Raw genomic sequence first — 16,791 nt, forward strand, 5'->3', positions numbered from 1 at the left:
GTTTTGTTGGTGAAATGATAACTTAAACCCAACTCTAGCGAGAGCTGATTCTGCACGTCTGTCAGTGGTGGGACGGGTGGGATGCTCCCAGGTGCTCGCCCACAGCCATGTCTGCTTTCTGGTGCAGGGGTCCCCACCCCTCCCTCTCTCTCTTCTGGTCCCCCGTCTCCCATCACACACGAAACCTGAGAGCTGGGCCACTGGTGAGAGTACTTGCAGCCCGGGCTTTGGCCTGTCCATGAGATGCTCTTAGGTTTGGGAAATGCAGTAATGAACCGGCTGGCAACAAGCCCCTGAGAATGCACAGGCAGCTCTGATGAACGCTGTGCTCTCCTCTACTTGGACGAATCTATCATCTCTTGCTTGTTTGTCGCTCTGTGTCCTGCCCACACACTCAGGTGACAGGGCCTGGGTTTCCATTTCTCGCGGGTACGTCCGCATTGGTGTCTTTCAGGCAGATCTAATGGGACCCATCCCAGGTGGACTCTCGTCTCCAGCCCGTCCTCTGAAACCCGCTCGCCCCCTCCTGAGAGCTCCTGGAGACCCAGGCCCTCACGCCCCAGCTTTGGACTCTCCCTCCTCCGGGCAGGCGGGTTCTCAGTGGCCCCTCTCTTTCCCGCTTTGCGGAACCTCCCTCCCTGCCCTCCCCAGACTCCTTCACTCTCTAATCCCAAACTGCCCAAAAGAGTATCTTCCAAAAAATTAAACAAGTCCCATCACACACAACCCTCGTCCGCACGCTAACCATGCTCTTCCCAATAATGCCTGAGAAAGGCACCCCATCCCTCCGGCGGTCCCCCCAGGCCCCCCAAACCCCGCCTCGCTCCGTTCCTGCCCATCGCTGCCACTTTCGGAAGCAGCCAGTCCTGGAGATACGTTCCCTACGTGTGGCGGGGATTCTAGAGCAAAGGACTTAGACCCTGAGTATCTGAAACACACAACTTCAGATGCTGAATGTCTGCAGGTTCCATGAACATCCCTTGCCCTTCTGGCGGTGTCACTCCTACCCCCACACGACAGATTCTCCCAGCGCCCGAAGGCTCAGTTTCTCTCCTGCACACCTGCTGTCTCACCCAGCTCCACAGGCCCCAGGAGTGGGACGGTGCCTTCCCTCAGGGAAGACCTCGGGCAACTGTCTGATGGTCCTGCCTCCGGCTGGAGGCCGGGCCATGAGCGGAGGGAGAACGGGGAAGGTGACTGGGAAAGGGGAGCCCGGCCCCCTCTGGAGGCAGTGCTGCAGCCCCCGGAGCCCAGCCCCACACGCCTCCTCCCTGCGGCATCTGCAGGGTCACAGGCCATCCCCCCCAACAGACCCCAAAGGGCCGCAGGGAGCAGGTGGGGCAGCCCATCCAGTTTCCCTTCCCTGCGAGGTCTCCCTGCAGGAGCCGTGCTGAGCTGCTAGAGGCGGGGTCAGAAATAAGCCCACAAGAGCCCAGAGGAACGGGACGTGGCACTGGCCAGGGAGGGGTCCTCCCCACATCCTCGGGAGGCAGCAGGGGCGGGTGGCTGGCCCGGGTCCCCCTCCCCACCCCCGGGGGTGTCATCAGACCCCGAGGCCCCACTTACTCAAAGTACTCGGCGGCAGGGGTGGTCCTGAAGGTGTCATTGGGGTCAGGGCTGGAGCTGGGGGCGCGGGCGTCGGAGCAGCGGGGGCTGTTCCAGGTGTGGTTGCAGTGGGTCCAGGGCAGCTCCGGGGTGAAGGAGGAGAAGAGGTAGTGCAGCGCCCAGGCGATGATGACGTTGTAGAAGAAGCCGATGTAGAGTGAGATGAGGATGACCGTGTAGCCCACGCCTGTGGGGAGAGCATGGCCCCATTAGCAGCTCACCCGTGCCCCTCCCCCCGCGGGCCGCAGCTCCACCTGGGCTGTCCCGGAACCAGGCAGCGCCTTCGGACACGCCGGAAGACGAGGGAAAGGGTGGGTCCCAGACGTCGCGTCATGGTCAGAGAAGGGGCTGCCACTTCCAAAACCATCCGTGGCCCTTGACGTCTACCCAGACATGCAGGGCTATCCAGGGACGCCCTGGCACAGCCAGGTCACCCGCAGACATACGGGGTAACGGAGGGCCATCCGTGGCTGTCCACCATCACTCACAGCCAGTCCGGGTCATCCAGGCTCACTTAAGGTCATCTAGGGCCACGCTGGGTCACCCAGGGCAACTCAACCCAGGGTTATCCAGGGCCGCTGGCCAAACAAAACCATCAGAATCGTCTGCAGGCACCCAGGCCCAGCCAGGGCCATCTAGGAACACCCAAGGGTACAAAACATCACGTCGACAAAGGCCACCCCAAACCGCTCAGGGTCACCTAAGGCCATCCAGGGCCACCCATGCCAATAGGGCCATGAAGGCCATCCAGGGTCACCCAGGGATGCCCAGTGCCTCCCAGAGCCATGCAGGGCCACCGATAGTCACTAAGGGATAACTAGGGTCTTTCACGCTCTTCCACAGCCATCCAGGCTCATCCAGGACCACCCAGGGCCTCCAAGACAATCCATGCCTACCTGGGCTACCTAGAGCTGTCCAGGGCCATTCATGGCCACCCATAGCTAACCATAGCTAACCTAGTGCCTCTAGGCCACTCAGGGCAAACGGAGTCAGCTGGGTCTACCCAACATCACCCAGGACCATGCATGACCATCCAGGGTCTCCAAGGGTCACCTATGACCACGCTGGGGCCCCCAGGGCTTGTCAGAGTCCCTTTCCCGGATCACAAGCCCTGGAATTTGTTGACAGTCCCTGAGGGGCTCCTGGCTCCTGGAGCAGAACAGAGTGGTGAGCAGTCTTTGGAGACGCGACACCCTGGCTGTGGTGGACGGACGGTCTGGCAGTGAGACCTCTTCCCTATTCAGCGTCGGACAAGCACTGTCGGGTCCCGCGACTGCGGGTGACTGTAACAGGCTCCATGCAGAGCTCTCCTGTTTCAGCATTCTTTCCCGGCGTTGCTGCTAGGACTAGTTTGGGCTCTGACTGTAACTTCACTGTCTTAGAACCTGGGGGGCGCCCTGCCCCGTCTTTCCCGCCTGTGTCCAGGGAGGAGCTTGCCTTCAAGCTGACGTCTTCGCGGAGTGGCTTGGCTTGTTTTTTATGGGTCTAGCCCTTAGGAGAAGCTATTTTCCTGCTCAGGACACTTCATTAAAATTCTCTTTCCTCTTCTGAAAGCAAAAAGAGAGGGACTACAATTTACTTATGTGTAGATATTAAACAGATACAGTATCAGGAGTGATTTATTTAAAAGCAAACAGTCCCTGGTACGTGGTCCCTCTTGGAAAACACGCTCAGTAGCAGTGATGGCAAAACCCAAACTGTTCCTTCAGAAGGCCTTCTGCAACGTGGACTCGTCAATGTGAAATAACTCTTTACTGCACTTCTGCTCCCTGAGCTCCTTAGGAGAGGCTGGCTGCCCGTGAACTCGCCCCGGCAGCCACGTCGGCGGGAAGTGCGTCACGGAAGGTGTTCCGTGGTGGTGAGCGGCTGTGGGTGCCTGCCCGGAAATCTTGGGAAGGTGACAGCGCTGCACACCAAATCCTCCGCTTGAAGTTTGGGGAACTCAACGGAGCCTCTGATCAAACGCTAAAGCGGATCCAATCCGGGGTCGGAGAGAGCTGCCTCCGCTTCCGGTCCTTCAGAGCCCACCGCCGTGTGGACAGCCCTCCGCGGGGCAGGCCAGGTTTCTCGCTGTCACAGCAGAGGGACAAGGGTGCCCCGGGCTGGCGTGGCTCCTAGGACACGTGGGCTTTGCCCCATCAGCCGCAGCACACCAGCCCCGGAGGGTCCCCCATCCAAGGGCGCTGCCGTCCAGCTGCCCCAAAGGCCTGCGTGAAGGAGCGATTTCCTGGGAATGTGGCTGTGAGCGCCAGCCATTCTTTCGGTCCCTCTGAGTTCTGTCCTCCAGGACCACAGAGCCCCAGGAAGCCCTGGCCCTGGGCCGCCCAAGGGCAGCCCCTCACCGACCCTCCCTTCAACTTCTTCCTTTCTGTCACTTAAGACCCAGCCGCACGAAATCCACTGCCCTGTTCGCTCTGAGCACGCTCCTGTTCAGTGAACGATCAGTGTTCATACGTCATCACATACGCTAAATCAAGCCCCACCTGATACGTTTCTTCTGTTATTCTGTGTCACAGGAAACGTCCCTCCCAAGGAGGTGGCAGGCTCGGTCCCCTCTAATACTTCCAGTGAACATATGAAGGAAAACTTGATGTGTTCCTCTTTTGTCCTGGAGGCTCGAGACCGAGTGTGAATTTCGATCACAGCTTTTAAGGTCAATTTTCTTAAATCTCAGTTTGTTCAGTATTTTTAATATCAACTCTGCATGCATTTTGTTTTCTTTCAAGCCACTTAAAATTCCTTTTTAGAAAGAGGGAGAGTTGGTAAACCACACTAAAATATTACTGACCACAAAATATAATAAATTATTTGATAGTCGCTAAAATAGGTGCTTTCCATGCCGTACACACAGTGGCGGGGGGGGGGGGGTTCTTAGGCAATTAACCAGACAACCTGAAACGGGGCATCCTCGGGCCTCAAGAGGGACAACAGCCCCCTCCTCCACCACTAAAGCCAGGTCACTCCAGAGCGTGCCCCGGAGCTGGCTTCAGCAGGAAGAGGGGGTCAGGGCCAAAGAGTAATTCCAGGACCCCGGCTGGAGGACACGCCCTGATGGGGCAGCTCCCATTCCTTGCAAGACTCATTGGCAGGTCTTTGAAGAAAACAGGAGAGAATTCCTCCGCTGTGGGTCTGAGCGCCTTTCGTATCTACTTGGTGTGTGTGTGCGTATGTATGTGCACGTGTGTGTGTGTGTGTGTGTGTGCGTGTGTCTATGAGAGAGAGCGGGCAGGGGGAGGGGAGGGGCAGGGAGGGAATGAGAGGGAGAGGGAGAGGGAGAGGGGAGACAGAGACAGAGGAAGGAGAGGGAGGGAGGGAGGGAGAGCTTGGAGAGACCCCGTCCCAGGCCCCGTGGTCACACTGGCTGCCCTCAGCATCACCGACAGCCTCTGGAGGGACAGTGCCGGGGACCAAGGACACGGCACGGCCCTCTGAGGGCCCTCGCCCTGACCGTGGGCGTCACTGCCTGGCCTTCTCGGGTTGATCTCAGTGCTGTCAGGCCCATGGAAGGACTCCCGGGTCCAGGGAAGGGAAAGACGGGGAAGAGGGCTCCCCGGAGAGCTGGCTTCCCTTCCGCAGGGCCCGGATGCGCCAATCGCCCATTGGAGGACCTGCAGCCCCATGATGACCGTTTGGGGCATTTTAACTGATGTCTTCGTTTATCATGTGTTCCCCCTACTTGATGACACATGAAAGTACGTGCAATTTTATTAGTTAAACTTTTTTTAAGACAAGGAAGGAAAGGAAGACGTGTATCAGGGTATCCAGGACAGCACGGTTTGCCTCACCTCACTCAAGGAGCGATGCCGACCTCCCGTCCAATGGGCATCCTATGGAGAAACTTAACCTGAATGAGCAGGTGATCACCTGCTAGGGATCGTAGCTTTGTTAGTATCAAACATTCAAGGTTTCTCTTCTTCACACATAGAAGTTCTTGCGTTGATTCTCTGGTCTGCAACAAACAGCCCTGTGCTGATAACACAAGGATTCCAAGGCTCCACGGCTGACGTCCTGTGATGTGCGATTTCCCCAAATCTCCAGCCCGCGGGCGCTGCAGCTGCTTCTCCATGTGGCCTCACTGGCCCCGCACAGCCCTCCAGGAGGATGAGTTTCCAGACCTGGGAGGCAGCAGCGTGGATGGGCCGTGACGTGGAGTAGAGCTCGGAGCCAGCTGGCGTCTGCCCGGGTCTCCAGGCTCCGAGGCCAGGCCATGCTGACGGCCCCGCAGCTGCACGCGTAACTTCCCCGTGGAGGGGCTGACACTCTCACTGTTTGAGTCAGATGTTCTGCAGTAACCAAATTCTTCAGGCTTAACTAGTCCTTCGAGACCCCTGGAGACCCCTCATTGACGTTCTACAAACTGCAGTGTAGAGATTCACTTTGGCAGTTTTGTTGGAGAAAATTCTTCTTCTGGTAGGACACACGGCTGGAAATGTGCTTCTGTCTGCGGGCCTGCAGCCCTGGGGTCAGCGTCCTTTTTCTCGGGAAAGAGGCCGAAGGAAACGTGTCGCACGGCCGGCGTCCTTCCCTGGCGCCCCCAGGACGGTCACTTGCGGGCGGGCCCGCCTCACGTCCGACCCGGCACCTTCGTGCTGTGTAACTACCGACTGCTGCGCAGCCCATCGCGGGAGATGCTGGCTGCCCGGCAGGCCCGGAGGACAGGATGAACTCACGCGTCCTGAAGTGTCAGGGTGGACTCGCCGCCCCTGACGGTATCGGCCCTGCCCGCAGACACCGGCCGTGCCCTCGACCTGCCCGGCTCTGAAGAGGCGCCCGCAGCCTCAGCTTCCTGCGCTTCCGCCCTCGGGAACCCCGAGCGCACCAGAGGCCGTTCCAGTGACTTACTTAAGCTTTGACTGCTGTGAGCAAATCCTGCTAAGGGGACGCCCAGCACTGGCACCTGAACCCAGAGCTGCTGCCTCGCCCTGCAGAGGCGTGTGGGGTGAGCTGGGCCAGGGGTTCCCTGCAGCTGCATTGCTGGGCGAGCTGTGCATCATCTAGCCTAGGAGAAAGGGGCTCATGCCTTAGGGTTCACCCAGCAGGCCACCAAAAGGAAGAACTCCACCACAGATGGCAGACAGATCGTGCTGTGGGTTGGATCGTGGCCTCCAAGGTTCATTTGTTGAAGTTTTCCCCCAGTATTTCAGAATGTGACCTTATTTGGAGGCAGGGTCTTTACAGAGGTGGGCCCTAGTGCAGTGTGACTGATGTCCCTGTAAATAGGGAAGTTTGGATGGAGAGACACACATGCAGGGAGGATGTGAAGACCCAGGGAGAAGACAGCCGCCCACGACCCAAGGAGTGAGGCCTGGAGCAGCGCCCCCCGCTTCCATCCCTCAGAAGGAATCAACCTCACCAGCGCCTTGAGTTTGGACTTCAGAACTTTGAGACAACAAACATCTATTATTTAAGCCACTCAGTTTGCAGCACTTCGTAAGGCAGCCCTAGCAAACTAATACAGATGCAGAGATAGATGAATGACAGATTATAGGTGACGGATGACAGATCTAGAGCTAGGAGTATTTTTTATCTTTTCTACTGTTTTAGCACTTTGACAAAACAACACTACTCATCCATTGCAGGCTGGCCTCACCTGGGAACAAGGAGACACACTCAAATCCTTAGTCATTACAGAGCTTTAAAGCAGGACCAACATTAAAAGGATGTGTCCACGTGCCTAGACACCCAGCAAAGCAGGACTGAACGCACACAGCTGGGGTTGACTTGCTTCAGAATCGCTCCAGGCTTGCCCTGGTCCACACCGCGTGCAAGGGGCCGTCCCCGCCGTTACCTTTCAGGATAGGGCAGATCTTCCAGACGCCGGCAGCGCCCTCCCTGTTGAACTGCCCGAGGGCCAGCTCCATGTAGAAAAGCGGCATACCGGCAATGACCATGAAGAGCAGGTAGGGGACCAGGAAGGCACCTGGGGGACACGACAGCGTGTTCAGCCTGCGGCCGAGGACGGGCTGGCCTGTTGTCATTGGGGCGAGGGCTCGGCCGTCCCAGCCGACCACGTGTGTCCTGGGCACGACCCTTGTCATCCGTCTCCTGTCCCTGTTTCTCCCTGAAGCTCCCTGCAGGCAGGGGCGGTGAGCTTCCTGCCTCCATGCCTGGCCCCCGCTGTCCAAGACTCCGGTCAGCTCCCTCCCCAAGTCACGGGTCAGCCCACGTCGTGGCTTTGCTCCTGGGCGCCGTCCCTTCCCCACCTGCGCGGCAGGGCCTGCCCTGTGTCCCCCTCCCCCCTCCTGAGCCGTGAATCCTCGGGATGTGACCCTGCCCGGCCCCTGGCATGTGGAACCTGCAGCCTCGCTCAGGGCACAAAGTTCAGGCCCCGCAGGCTCAGCCTCCTTAAGCCCTCTGGCTCCCCCTCAGATAAGGGCTTTGTCTCGGCTCTCTTCCAGGGAGGGCGGGGGAGACAGGGAGACCCCAGACTGATGCCTGTCTTGGGGCAACTTCTGTACCTGCTTAGGTCTCCAGTGGGGTGCCAAAACGCCGACCCACGCCCAGGCACCCTGGAAGGCCCTCCCCAAGGAAGCCTGCCGCAGCCCCAAGTGTGGGGCATGGAGTGACCCCTGACAGGGGCTGGCAGAGTCGGGGGACTCACGGGAAACAGGCACCAACCTGTTCTCAGCTCGAATTTTCGTGGTGACCCTGGCCCATCTCTTAGTTTTCTGCCTCAAGCCCACACACGGGAGTTCTGGGACCGGCTGTGCAGGGGGAGGGGGACGGGCACACTCCCAGGGCATCTTTGGTGCTGTCAACGGCCACGGGCCTCTGCATGCTTGTAAACACGGGTTAAATCAGCCAAAGATACCACTCTCTGGGCCTTGGAGAATTTTCTTTTCCAAAGTGAAAGTCACCTTTGGAAACAGAAAGCGGAGCCACGGTGCCTCTGACCACTCGCTCGGGGACCCTGCCTTCCTGGCCTCAGCATCAGCTCCAGGACATTCATCTGGGGAAACTGCGCCCCACTTACGCCGCATTCCTCCAGATGCCAGCCGTGTGGCCCTGGCTGGCAGGAGGGCGCGGGGGAGGGGGGACGCACTCACCCCCGCCATTTTTGTAGCACAGGTAAGGGAACCGCCAGACGTTGGCCAGGTCCACAGCGAAGCCAATCACCGAGAGGAGGAAGTCGGCCTTCTTGCTCCAGGTCTCCCGATCCTGGGCCTGCGCGGGGCTCTGCGGGGGGTTGAGGAGGGTGGAGTTCGTGAGCTGCATCCCATTTTGTTCCTTGACCAGGACGAGTTCCACCGCCTTCGGGCCGGTGGCATTGGCCTCCTTAGCTGTGGCCACCACGGAAGACATCAGTGCCACAGAGCACCTGCTCTTACTCATGGCCTCCTGGACTCAGAGCTTCCTCCCTCTTGGTCTACAACCAGCATGAAAGAGAAACACACAGGGATGCACTGATTTAGTAGCCGGATCACGGTGCACCCGGTGGCCTGAGCACAGATCTGAGGCATTTCCAGCCATTTTTGGGGGGCAGAGCAAACGCACTCCAAGCACCCAGGAGGACACAGCCAGGGTTGAGGACAGTAGGAGATGAGCTGCCCTCCTCGTGGGGCTGGGAGACGGGCCGTGGAGACCTCAGGACAGACTCTGCTCCACTCCCTCCTTCCCACGCACCCCTCTCCATTCCCATCCAAGTGCAAGGCTGTGTCCTCTCTAATTTAGTAATAATGCAAGATGCTACCTCCGCACTCCCCACATGGCCAGGGAGTAACTGGCAGCACCCCTACAGCCTGGACGCTCAGCACCCCACAACCCTGCACCCCTGCCCCGCCTCGACAATCTTCAAATACGACAGTGCACATACATGCTTTATACTCAGAGACCAAAGGCAAAAGCAAAATTCTAAAACCAGAGTCAGCCACGGGAATTCAAAGTTTCAAAGGAACGATTACAAGAGTTTCCTTCAAGGAATGGCTGCACATTCCACGTCCACCTGTGGCCACACCTGGAAGGGCTGGGCAGGGACAAGAGCTCCCGGTCAGGTAAATCCTTCCAGCCAGGATTTACCTGGGGGTTTACAGGACTAGCTCCTGCACGTAGTAGCTTTACCAGGGAAATCATCTCCAGGTTACCTTCTTGAAACTCTGGGTAACATAATCAAGGAGAACAGAAGGAATTACACACAGTGCGTAACACAGAAATTACGCGGCCCTCGAGGCCCAGGGCAGCTTCAAATATGACTTCTTCTGGCATTTGGATGTTTCAACTGCAGACGCTTGCACGTGTACAGGCGCACACACACACACACACACACACACACACACACACACACACTCTGAAGCAGCAGGTAGCAGGATGGTAGTGGTAAAGGGGTTATTTTCCTCTGCACCCAAGTTTGAACAGAAACCCACAACACGTCATCGTATGCACCACGTCCCTGTGACAAACACAACAGCACATTCCTGAGATGAATGAAAAGGGACAGAAGGGACTCGGGGGTGGGGAGAAGCGGGAGGGACGGGCCTGCAGCGGGGTCCAGCGGAGAGGGCCGGGCAGGCTCCAGATCCCGGCCGGTTTGCTCTGACAGCGGCCCTCGCAGGCGCATCGGGGACCACCTGCCAGGGAGACCCCGGCTCTGCATTTGTGGTGAGCTCACCCCACCCCTGAAGCCCCGGCCTCAGAGGCCAGGTTTGGGTACAGAAAGCGAATGTGGTGCTTAGAAAGTGTGATTCTGCACCGAGAACAGAAACAGAGCCGCAGTCCGACCCTACAGCCTGGACGCTCAGCACCCCACAACCCTGCACCCCTGCCCCGCCTTAAAAGTCAAAGACTAAGCCCTGTGAGAAGAAGCGATGGCTGAGAAAATCACCACTACTGGCTCTGGGGGCCGCTTGCCCAGGTGCCCCCAACCCCGGGCAGGTCTGGTTCAGCAGGGAGGGGTCAGCGCCTCAGGGAAGCCGGGACAGCCGGCCCCTGCCCCGTCTCTCCGAGCCTGGGGCAGGATGGGGCCAGGGGCCACGGGGGCGCACATCAGCCCCGTGCCCGCTCCGGGGCTCGCACCTCTCGGCCACCTCACCTTAAGATCGCCAACGGCACTGTCGCGGCGCTGTGCACCCCAACTGTTGGCGACTTTTGGAGACGCCGCAGCCTGCGGGACACGGCGCTCCCCGACGGTGCTCGCCCCGGCCCGGCGCCCCCCGGCCGCAGCCTTCGGGTTCAGAGGCGGGAGCGGAGCGCCCGGAGGATGCGCAGGGGCACCTGTGCGGGGAGCGGGCCACGGGGCGGCCCGGCCTCACCTGTGCGCCCCAGCCTCGACTCTGCTGGGGTCCTGACACCGAGCGTCCACGGAAGCTCCCGCTCGGGTTCCGCTGCGCTCCGGGCTCTTATCTTGTCGCCGGGACCCGCCCCGCCGGCCACCGGGGGCGCTCACCCGCCCTGGCTCCGCCTCCGTGCCGCCCCGGGTGGGCGGAGGACGAGCCCGGACGCGCCCCCGAGCCCCGCCCCCCGGGACCCGACCGCCGGCGCCAGTCAGCGGCCAGCAGCGCGCTCTGCCCGAGGCCTCGCGCGTCCCGGAACCTGGGGCGAGTGACAGCAGGGTCCCTTCTGGGTCGCAGGCCTCGCAGGACCGAGACGGGCGGTTTTCTGTCTCCTTCCACTCGAGCTTGCGCCCCCCGGGGCTGCCCCGCGCATCTGCCTGGGGCGGGGCTCCCCTGGCCCACCCGCCGCTCCGCCCGGGGAGGAAGCTGGGTGGCGGGCGCGCGGGGCACAGCGCGGGATCCCGCGGGGCCGAGCCGGGTCTTGCCTCCCTCCCCCTCTCCTGCCCACTCTCCCTGTTCCCGCCGCTGCCGCAGGGGCCGCGTTCCCGATGCTGCACCGACCCCTCTCCCCAGACGTCGGTTCCGTCCGTTCCTCCCCCCGCGGCCGCCCATCCCGAGGTCTGGCGCCCTGGGGGCATAACCTCCACCAGCCGGTCCCACTCGAGTTGGGCCGGCCTGGGGGCAGGGGTCCTGCGTCTGGCGTTTGGGGTCCTGTGGGCGTCCCTAGCCGGGCCGCGGAGACCCCGCCCGGGTCTCTGCCTTCTCTCCTCCGGTCTTGCGCCCCGGCCGCGAGGTACCCGATCCTCGCCCGGATCCGGGCTGCGGGGACGCGGGTCCTTCTGTGGCCCGAGAGCCGACCCCTCGCAGGACCCAGTGTCCGCGCGCGTCAAGCAAGGAGCGAAGCGTCGTCGCGCTTTGCCCACATGGAGAGCGAATCGACTGGAACCAAGGGGCTCGAATCACACTCGCATCGGAACACGATTTCCAGGGACAGCCCGGAAAGCCACAGCTGTCGATACTGGCTCAGGACGGACTGATTCGGAATCATTGCTGAGATGACCCCCAGCAAGTCTGCACATTCATGACGCGGAGGAATGGAGTCCCCAGACCACCCAGCAGGCCCAGGACCCCCAGGTGCAGGACAGCATCAAGGTAGGTGGCACCCTGGCTCTGCACATGGTGGAGGCCCTGGTGACCCAAGCCTGGGCCGTAACCCGCCCCTCCCCACTCCGTGTGAGCTTTGATTTTCCTGCCCTGCGCTGGCTGCAGAGGGGCGTCCCCGCCAGCTGCTCTCCACCCTGTCTGGGCCGTATGTCCCTCCTCGGCGGTGCCGCAGAAGCAGTGACCCTGTACAGGGGCCCGCAGAGCACCCTGGCTCATCTCACTGCCCCTCTGGCAGCTTCCCCACCAGGGGCTGGTGCCCAGGACAGGGCTGGTACCTGGTACCGGGGAAGCACCGGCAGGGGCTGCTCTTCCAGGCAGGACTGGGATCCGTGGAAGACCCCACGACTCAGGGTCCCGGCTTCCGCTGGCTATGCTAACAGAAACGCCACAGGCGGGGCTATGCTAACAGAAACGCCACAGGCGGGGCAGCTTACGCACAGGGAAGTGTTGGCTGGAAGTCAAGTCCTCGCACGGCGGAAGTGCTCTGGAACCACCTTTATGAGAGCACTGGGCCACTCATGAGGGCTCAGCCCGTGACCTGACCACCTCCCAGAGGCCCGACTCCTAGGACCATCGCACGGGCGTTAGGGTTTCAGCATGAATTCTGGGGACGCAATTCATTCCGTACACCCGGGGAGGGGCAGGGATTTCAGAAGATGGTGATGTGCCGCCTTGAATCTGTGACCAGTGGCCATCACAGCAGGCGGGCTCTCCCCACAGATGCTCCACAATGGGTTTCAAGAAAGAGGAGTGATCCTAGGTTTGGGCCTAATGGGCAGGGTCACAGGAACACAGAGCAGAGCCAGTGAGCTCAGCAGTGTATGTTAAAAGCACACATACTAGGGCTTCCCTGGTGGCGCAGTGGTTGAGGGTCCGCCTGCCGACGCAGGGGACGCGGGTTCGTGCCCCGGTCCGGGAGGATCCCACATGCCGCGGAGCGGCTGGGCCCGTGAGCCGTGGCCGCTGAGCCTGCGTGTCCGGAGCCTGTGCTCCGCAAGGGGAGAGGCCACAACAGTGAGAGGCCCGCGTACCGCAAAAAAAAAAAAAGCACACATACTAGATGGAAACACCTGGGAAGCAGAGCAAACCCTGCCGGGGCCGGGGAGGTGGGAGCAGCTGTGGCTCAAGCCCAACAGCGAACCTGCACCGAGGAGAAGAGTCCTGCGTGCGTCCAGGAGCGCCCCCCGCCCCGCCCCACCCGCCCCTCTCTTCTAATGGTGACGCAGGATGAGGAGCCCGGGTGCGCTGGAGCAGAATGACGTGGGAGCTGGGCCCGCAGCCTGGCCGCAGAAGACAGAGCAGGCAGCTGCCCGGCTCCTGTGCACCTCCAACGTCCCCGGCAGGGCCCCCCTGTCGGCACCTCCATCGTCCCCGGCAGGGCCCCCCCGTCGGCACCTGCATCGTCCCCAGCAGGGCCCCCCCTGTCGGCACCTCCATCGTCCCCGGCAGGGCCCCCCCTGTCGGCACCTCCATCGTCCCCGGCAGGGTCCCCCCTGTCGGCACCTGCATCGTCCCCGGCAGGGCCCCCCTGTCGGCACCTGCATCGTCCCCGGCAGGGTCCTCCCTGTCGGCACCTGTGCGGGTGGAACCTGTGGGGTTAGAGCTGATTAGACGGCGGCCTTCGCATGCTTGGAGCTTTGCCCAAGGTTTATTATTGGCGTGGCTGCTGTTGGCTCAGAGCCCTGGATGGACGAAGTATCTCAGAGTATCGTCCTGCCGACCCTCAGGGCAGTCGCTCGCTGTCTGCTGTGGACCTGTTGCAGCCGCAGAGCCCGTGGGGGGGCCCAGGGGAGAGCCCGGGGCTCTGGCTCCCAGCTGCTGCCCCCAGAGCGGCTCTGCCCCGCTGGTGACACCCATCTGGGTGCCGCCAACCGAGGAGGTCGCTGCTGGACGTTGCCCTGTGTCCTGTCTCGAGCAGCCTGCTTCACCCTGACTTGGAAGGCAGCGTGGGTGCTCCCCCGACAGGGGGCCCATCCACGGGAGGACAAAGGCCACACGCTGATGTCAAGGCCTTCGAGGTTCCCGAGAGGCTGGAGCCATGGTGGATAAACGCAGAATTCTATCTGCGCTTCAGAAAGCCATCTGCAGGTGAGGCCGGGGTAGTGGTGCCCGGTGAGCACAGCAGTCCAACAGCAGAGGGGAGGTGCTTCTTCATCCCCAGATGCACGTCTGTCAGGAGGTGCCTGGCTGGAGGGCCGCCACCCCGAAGCTCTGTTAGGAAGAGCTGGAGAGCTCAGGTGGCACCACACTGGTGATGGGGTCGGTCCCCGGCTGGGTTTTAAGGGTGATTGCCGTAACTGATGGGGTGGCTTAAACGACAGAATAGCGTCCTCTCTGTTCTGGAGCCAGAAGGCTGAGATCAGGGCATCGGCAGGGCTGCCTCCTTTCGAGGACTGAGGGGGAGTCAGTTCCAGGCCCCCCTCCAGCTTCTGGGGGTTTGCTGGCATCCCTGGCGTCGTTGGCTTGTAGAAGCGTCGCCCCATCTCCGCCTTCACGCTCACATGGTGTTCTCTGTGTGTGTGTGCGTGTGTGTGTGTGTGTCTGTGTCATGTTGATCGGGGCCGGACCTAATGCTCCATTTTAGCTTGATTACCTCCGCAAAGACCTCAGCTCCAATTAAGGCCACATTCTGAGGTCCTGGGGCTTAGAATTTCACAATCTGAATCTGGGGGCACAGTTCAACCCACAACAAAGAAGAACCTTAACAGGGCCGTTCTCGAGGGGAGCAGCTTAGAACACGTCGGAGCCTCCCGACACGTGGTCCCAGCAGCTCAGGCTAGTTTAATCTGGACGCGCAAAGCCTTGGAGGGGGAGGAGTGCGGTGCAGGAGAGCTGGCTTCAGGCGTCCTGCTGCTTCCAGGGAAGAAGGGACTCTCGGGGGCGGTGCCAACAGAGGGTGGGAGAAGATGCCCTGCTCAGGGCACTGGCAGGGCCCTTGGGGCTCAGTTCAGGCCTCGCTCCCTCTGGCTTTGCTTTAGACATAAGGGGCCAAGCAGAACCGTGGTGCTTGGACCCTCCCTGGGCGCTGGGCTCGGAGCCCATGGGAGCACCTCTGCTACAGCTCCCTCGCCCTTTCTGACCCTACGCTGCTGCAGGCATCGACACCAGACCAGAATGCCGGGCTCCAGGTGGCCGGACGAGGCCTCGCCCCAAGTTCACAGGTCACACGACGTTCGTGAGGTGGCCCAGCCTCCGTCCTCCCCTCTGCTTGCTGACCACCCTCACACGGTGCGAAAGGGACCGAAATAACGATCGCTTCCGGCAGCGACCCTCAGGGCAGCACCGGGCTTTGTGCTCAGCGGCCTCCTGCGCTCAGAGGGTCCTGGCCACCCTGGCCTGGCTTCTCCTCACCGAGGGACAAAGGGCAGCGAGCAGACGGAAAGAAAAGCCGCCAGCAGCCTGGGAGCGCCCCCGGGCACTCCATGCTGCTGTGGCCATCTGTCCGGATAGATGCTTGAACCCTGCACCCCAAGCTCCCACGTGCCGAGGCTGGAGCCTAGGACTGCGCTTCCCGAAGGGCTTCCGTCAGGCCAGCTCAGGGTCTGCGGTGGGAAGACCGGCCAAGCCCGCAGGGGCAGCTGCAGAGACGGAGGAGGAGGCCCGTGGGCGAGCCTGCTTCCCAAGTTATTCATGGGGTTCATTTTGAGGGGAGCGCAGAGCAGGCGGCACTGGCAAGAGGGGGCTGTGACCTAGCGCGGTTCCCAAGTCACCCGCGTAAACCCTGGCCCGCACCCAAAGCAAGGATTCTGGGTCTCACCCTCAGAGACTCTGAGTCAGCAGGTCTGAGGTGGGGCCTGGGGACCTGCATTCCTAACAACTCGGGGGATGCCACTGCTGCTGGTTGTGGGGCCACACTCTGAGAAACACTGACCTGGCCGGACCCATGGGGTGTGGAAGATTCTGGAAGATAGAGATGCAGCGTGGAGCCCCCGGCAGCCCCTGCAGGGACTCAGTGCAAACACTTGGAGTTCTGGAGAATAACCAAACAGTCTTCTGAAAAGCCTTATGCTCCGTTTGAATTATATACCGCTGAGCCGTAGTAGAAACTCAAAGAAACTCAGTTAGCATATAAGCTGAGCTGCCTGGCATAAATTAACCAGCCAACCCATAAAGTTTGGTACTGACAGCAATTTGCCATCACCAAGTGGAGGCAATATACACGCTTTCAGGCTCGGGCGGGTGCTGCAGACACAACTAAGCTGCAGGAACAGGTGCCCCCCTTGTTGCACCGGTATCACCCCGTTAACCCGTACCTGGGCTTCACGGGCGTTTCTTATGACCATCTGACTGCGGAAACATGGATCCCACAGTGTACCGACCCCACCGGGGAGTGGAAGCCTGCAGCACTGCAGCCACGCTCGGAAGACACAGGGAAGTCTTCCCAGTGGGCAGATACCTGAGCAGTGCACAGGGCTGTACCTTAGCCAGGAAGAAGACAGTCAGAGGTACGGGTCTCAGTGATTCTTACACATTGGCTAGTGTTTGGTTGTGTGATAAGGGAGTTCAAAGAAAATCGGGAAATTGATGACCTTTAAAGTAAAATTTAAAATAATTTCATCTACAACAGTATCCGAAACAAAATGCTTAGGCATAAAATGCGTGCGTGCAAGACGTGGATGTTGAAATCTAGACACAGCTGAAGAACTAAAAGGGCCGGAGGAAGTGGAGTGGTAAGACCATGTCCGTGATAAGCTCCTGCGTATCCATCTTTATCCACCCCACCCAGGCAACCGCTCGTCCGACAGCTATAGATTCC

The 16,791-nt window shown here is 60.6% G+C and overlaps 1 protein-coding gene across 1 annotated transcript in view; it reads right to left on the reverse strand.

Annotated features, from left to right (window-relative positions):
- Positions 1-10,893, reverse strand: part of SLC6A3 (solute carrier family 6 member 3) — a 36,220-nt gene extending 25,327 nt beyond the window's left edge. Inside the window, exons 1-4 of the mRNA XM_082652329.1 lie at positions 10,851-10,893; positions 8,652-8,971; positions 7,394-7,525; positions 1,567-1,792 (exon numbers count right to left, since the gene is read on the reverse strand). Coding sequence (XP_082508455.1) covers positions 1,567-1,792; positions 7,394-7,525; positions 8,652-8,937 — 644 coding nt within the window. The 5' untranslated portion in view covers positions 8,938-8,971; positions 10,851-10,893. The remainder of the gene's footprint in view (positions 1-1,566; positions 1,793-7,393; positions 7,526-8,651; positions 8,972-10,850) is intronic.
- Positions 10,894-16,791: the final 5,898 nt, after the last annotated feature.

The sequence above is a fragment of the Grampus griseus genome (genome assembly GCF_964374135.1).
Source record: "Grampus griseus genome assembly, chromosome: 3".
NCBI classification, from domain to species: Eukaryota; Metazoa; Chordata; class Mammalia; order Artiodactyla; family Delphinidae; genus Grampus; species Grampus griseus.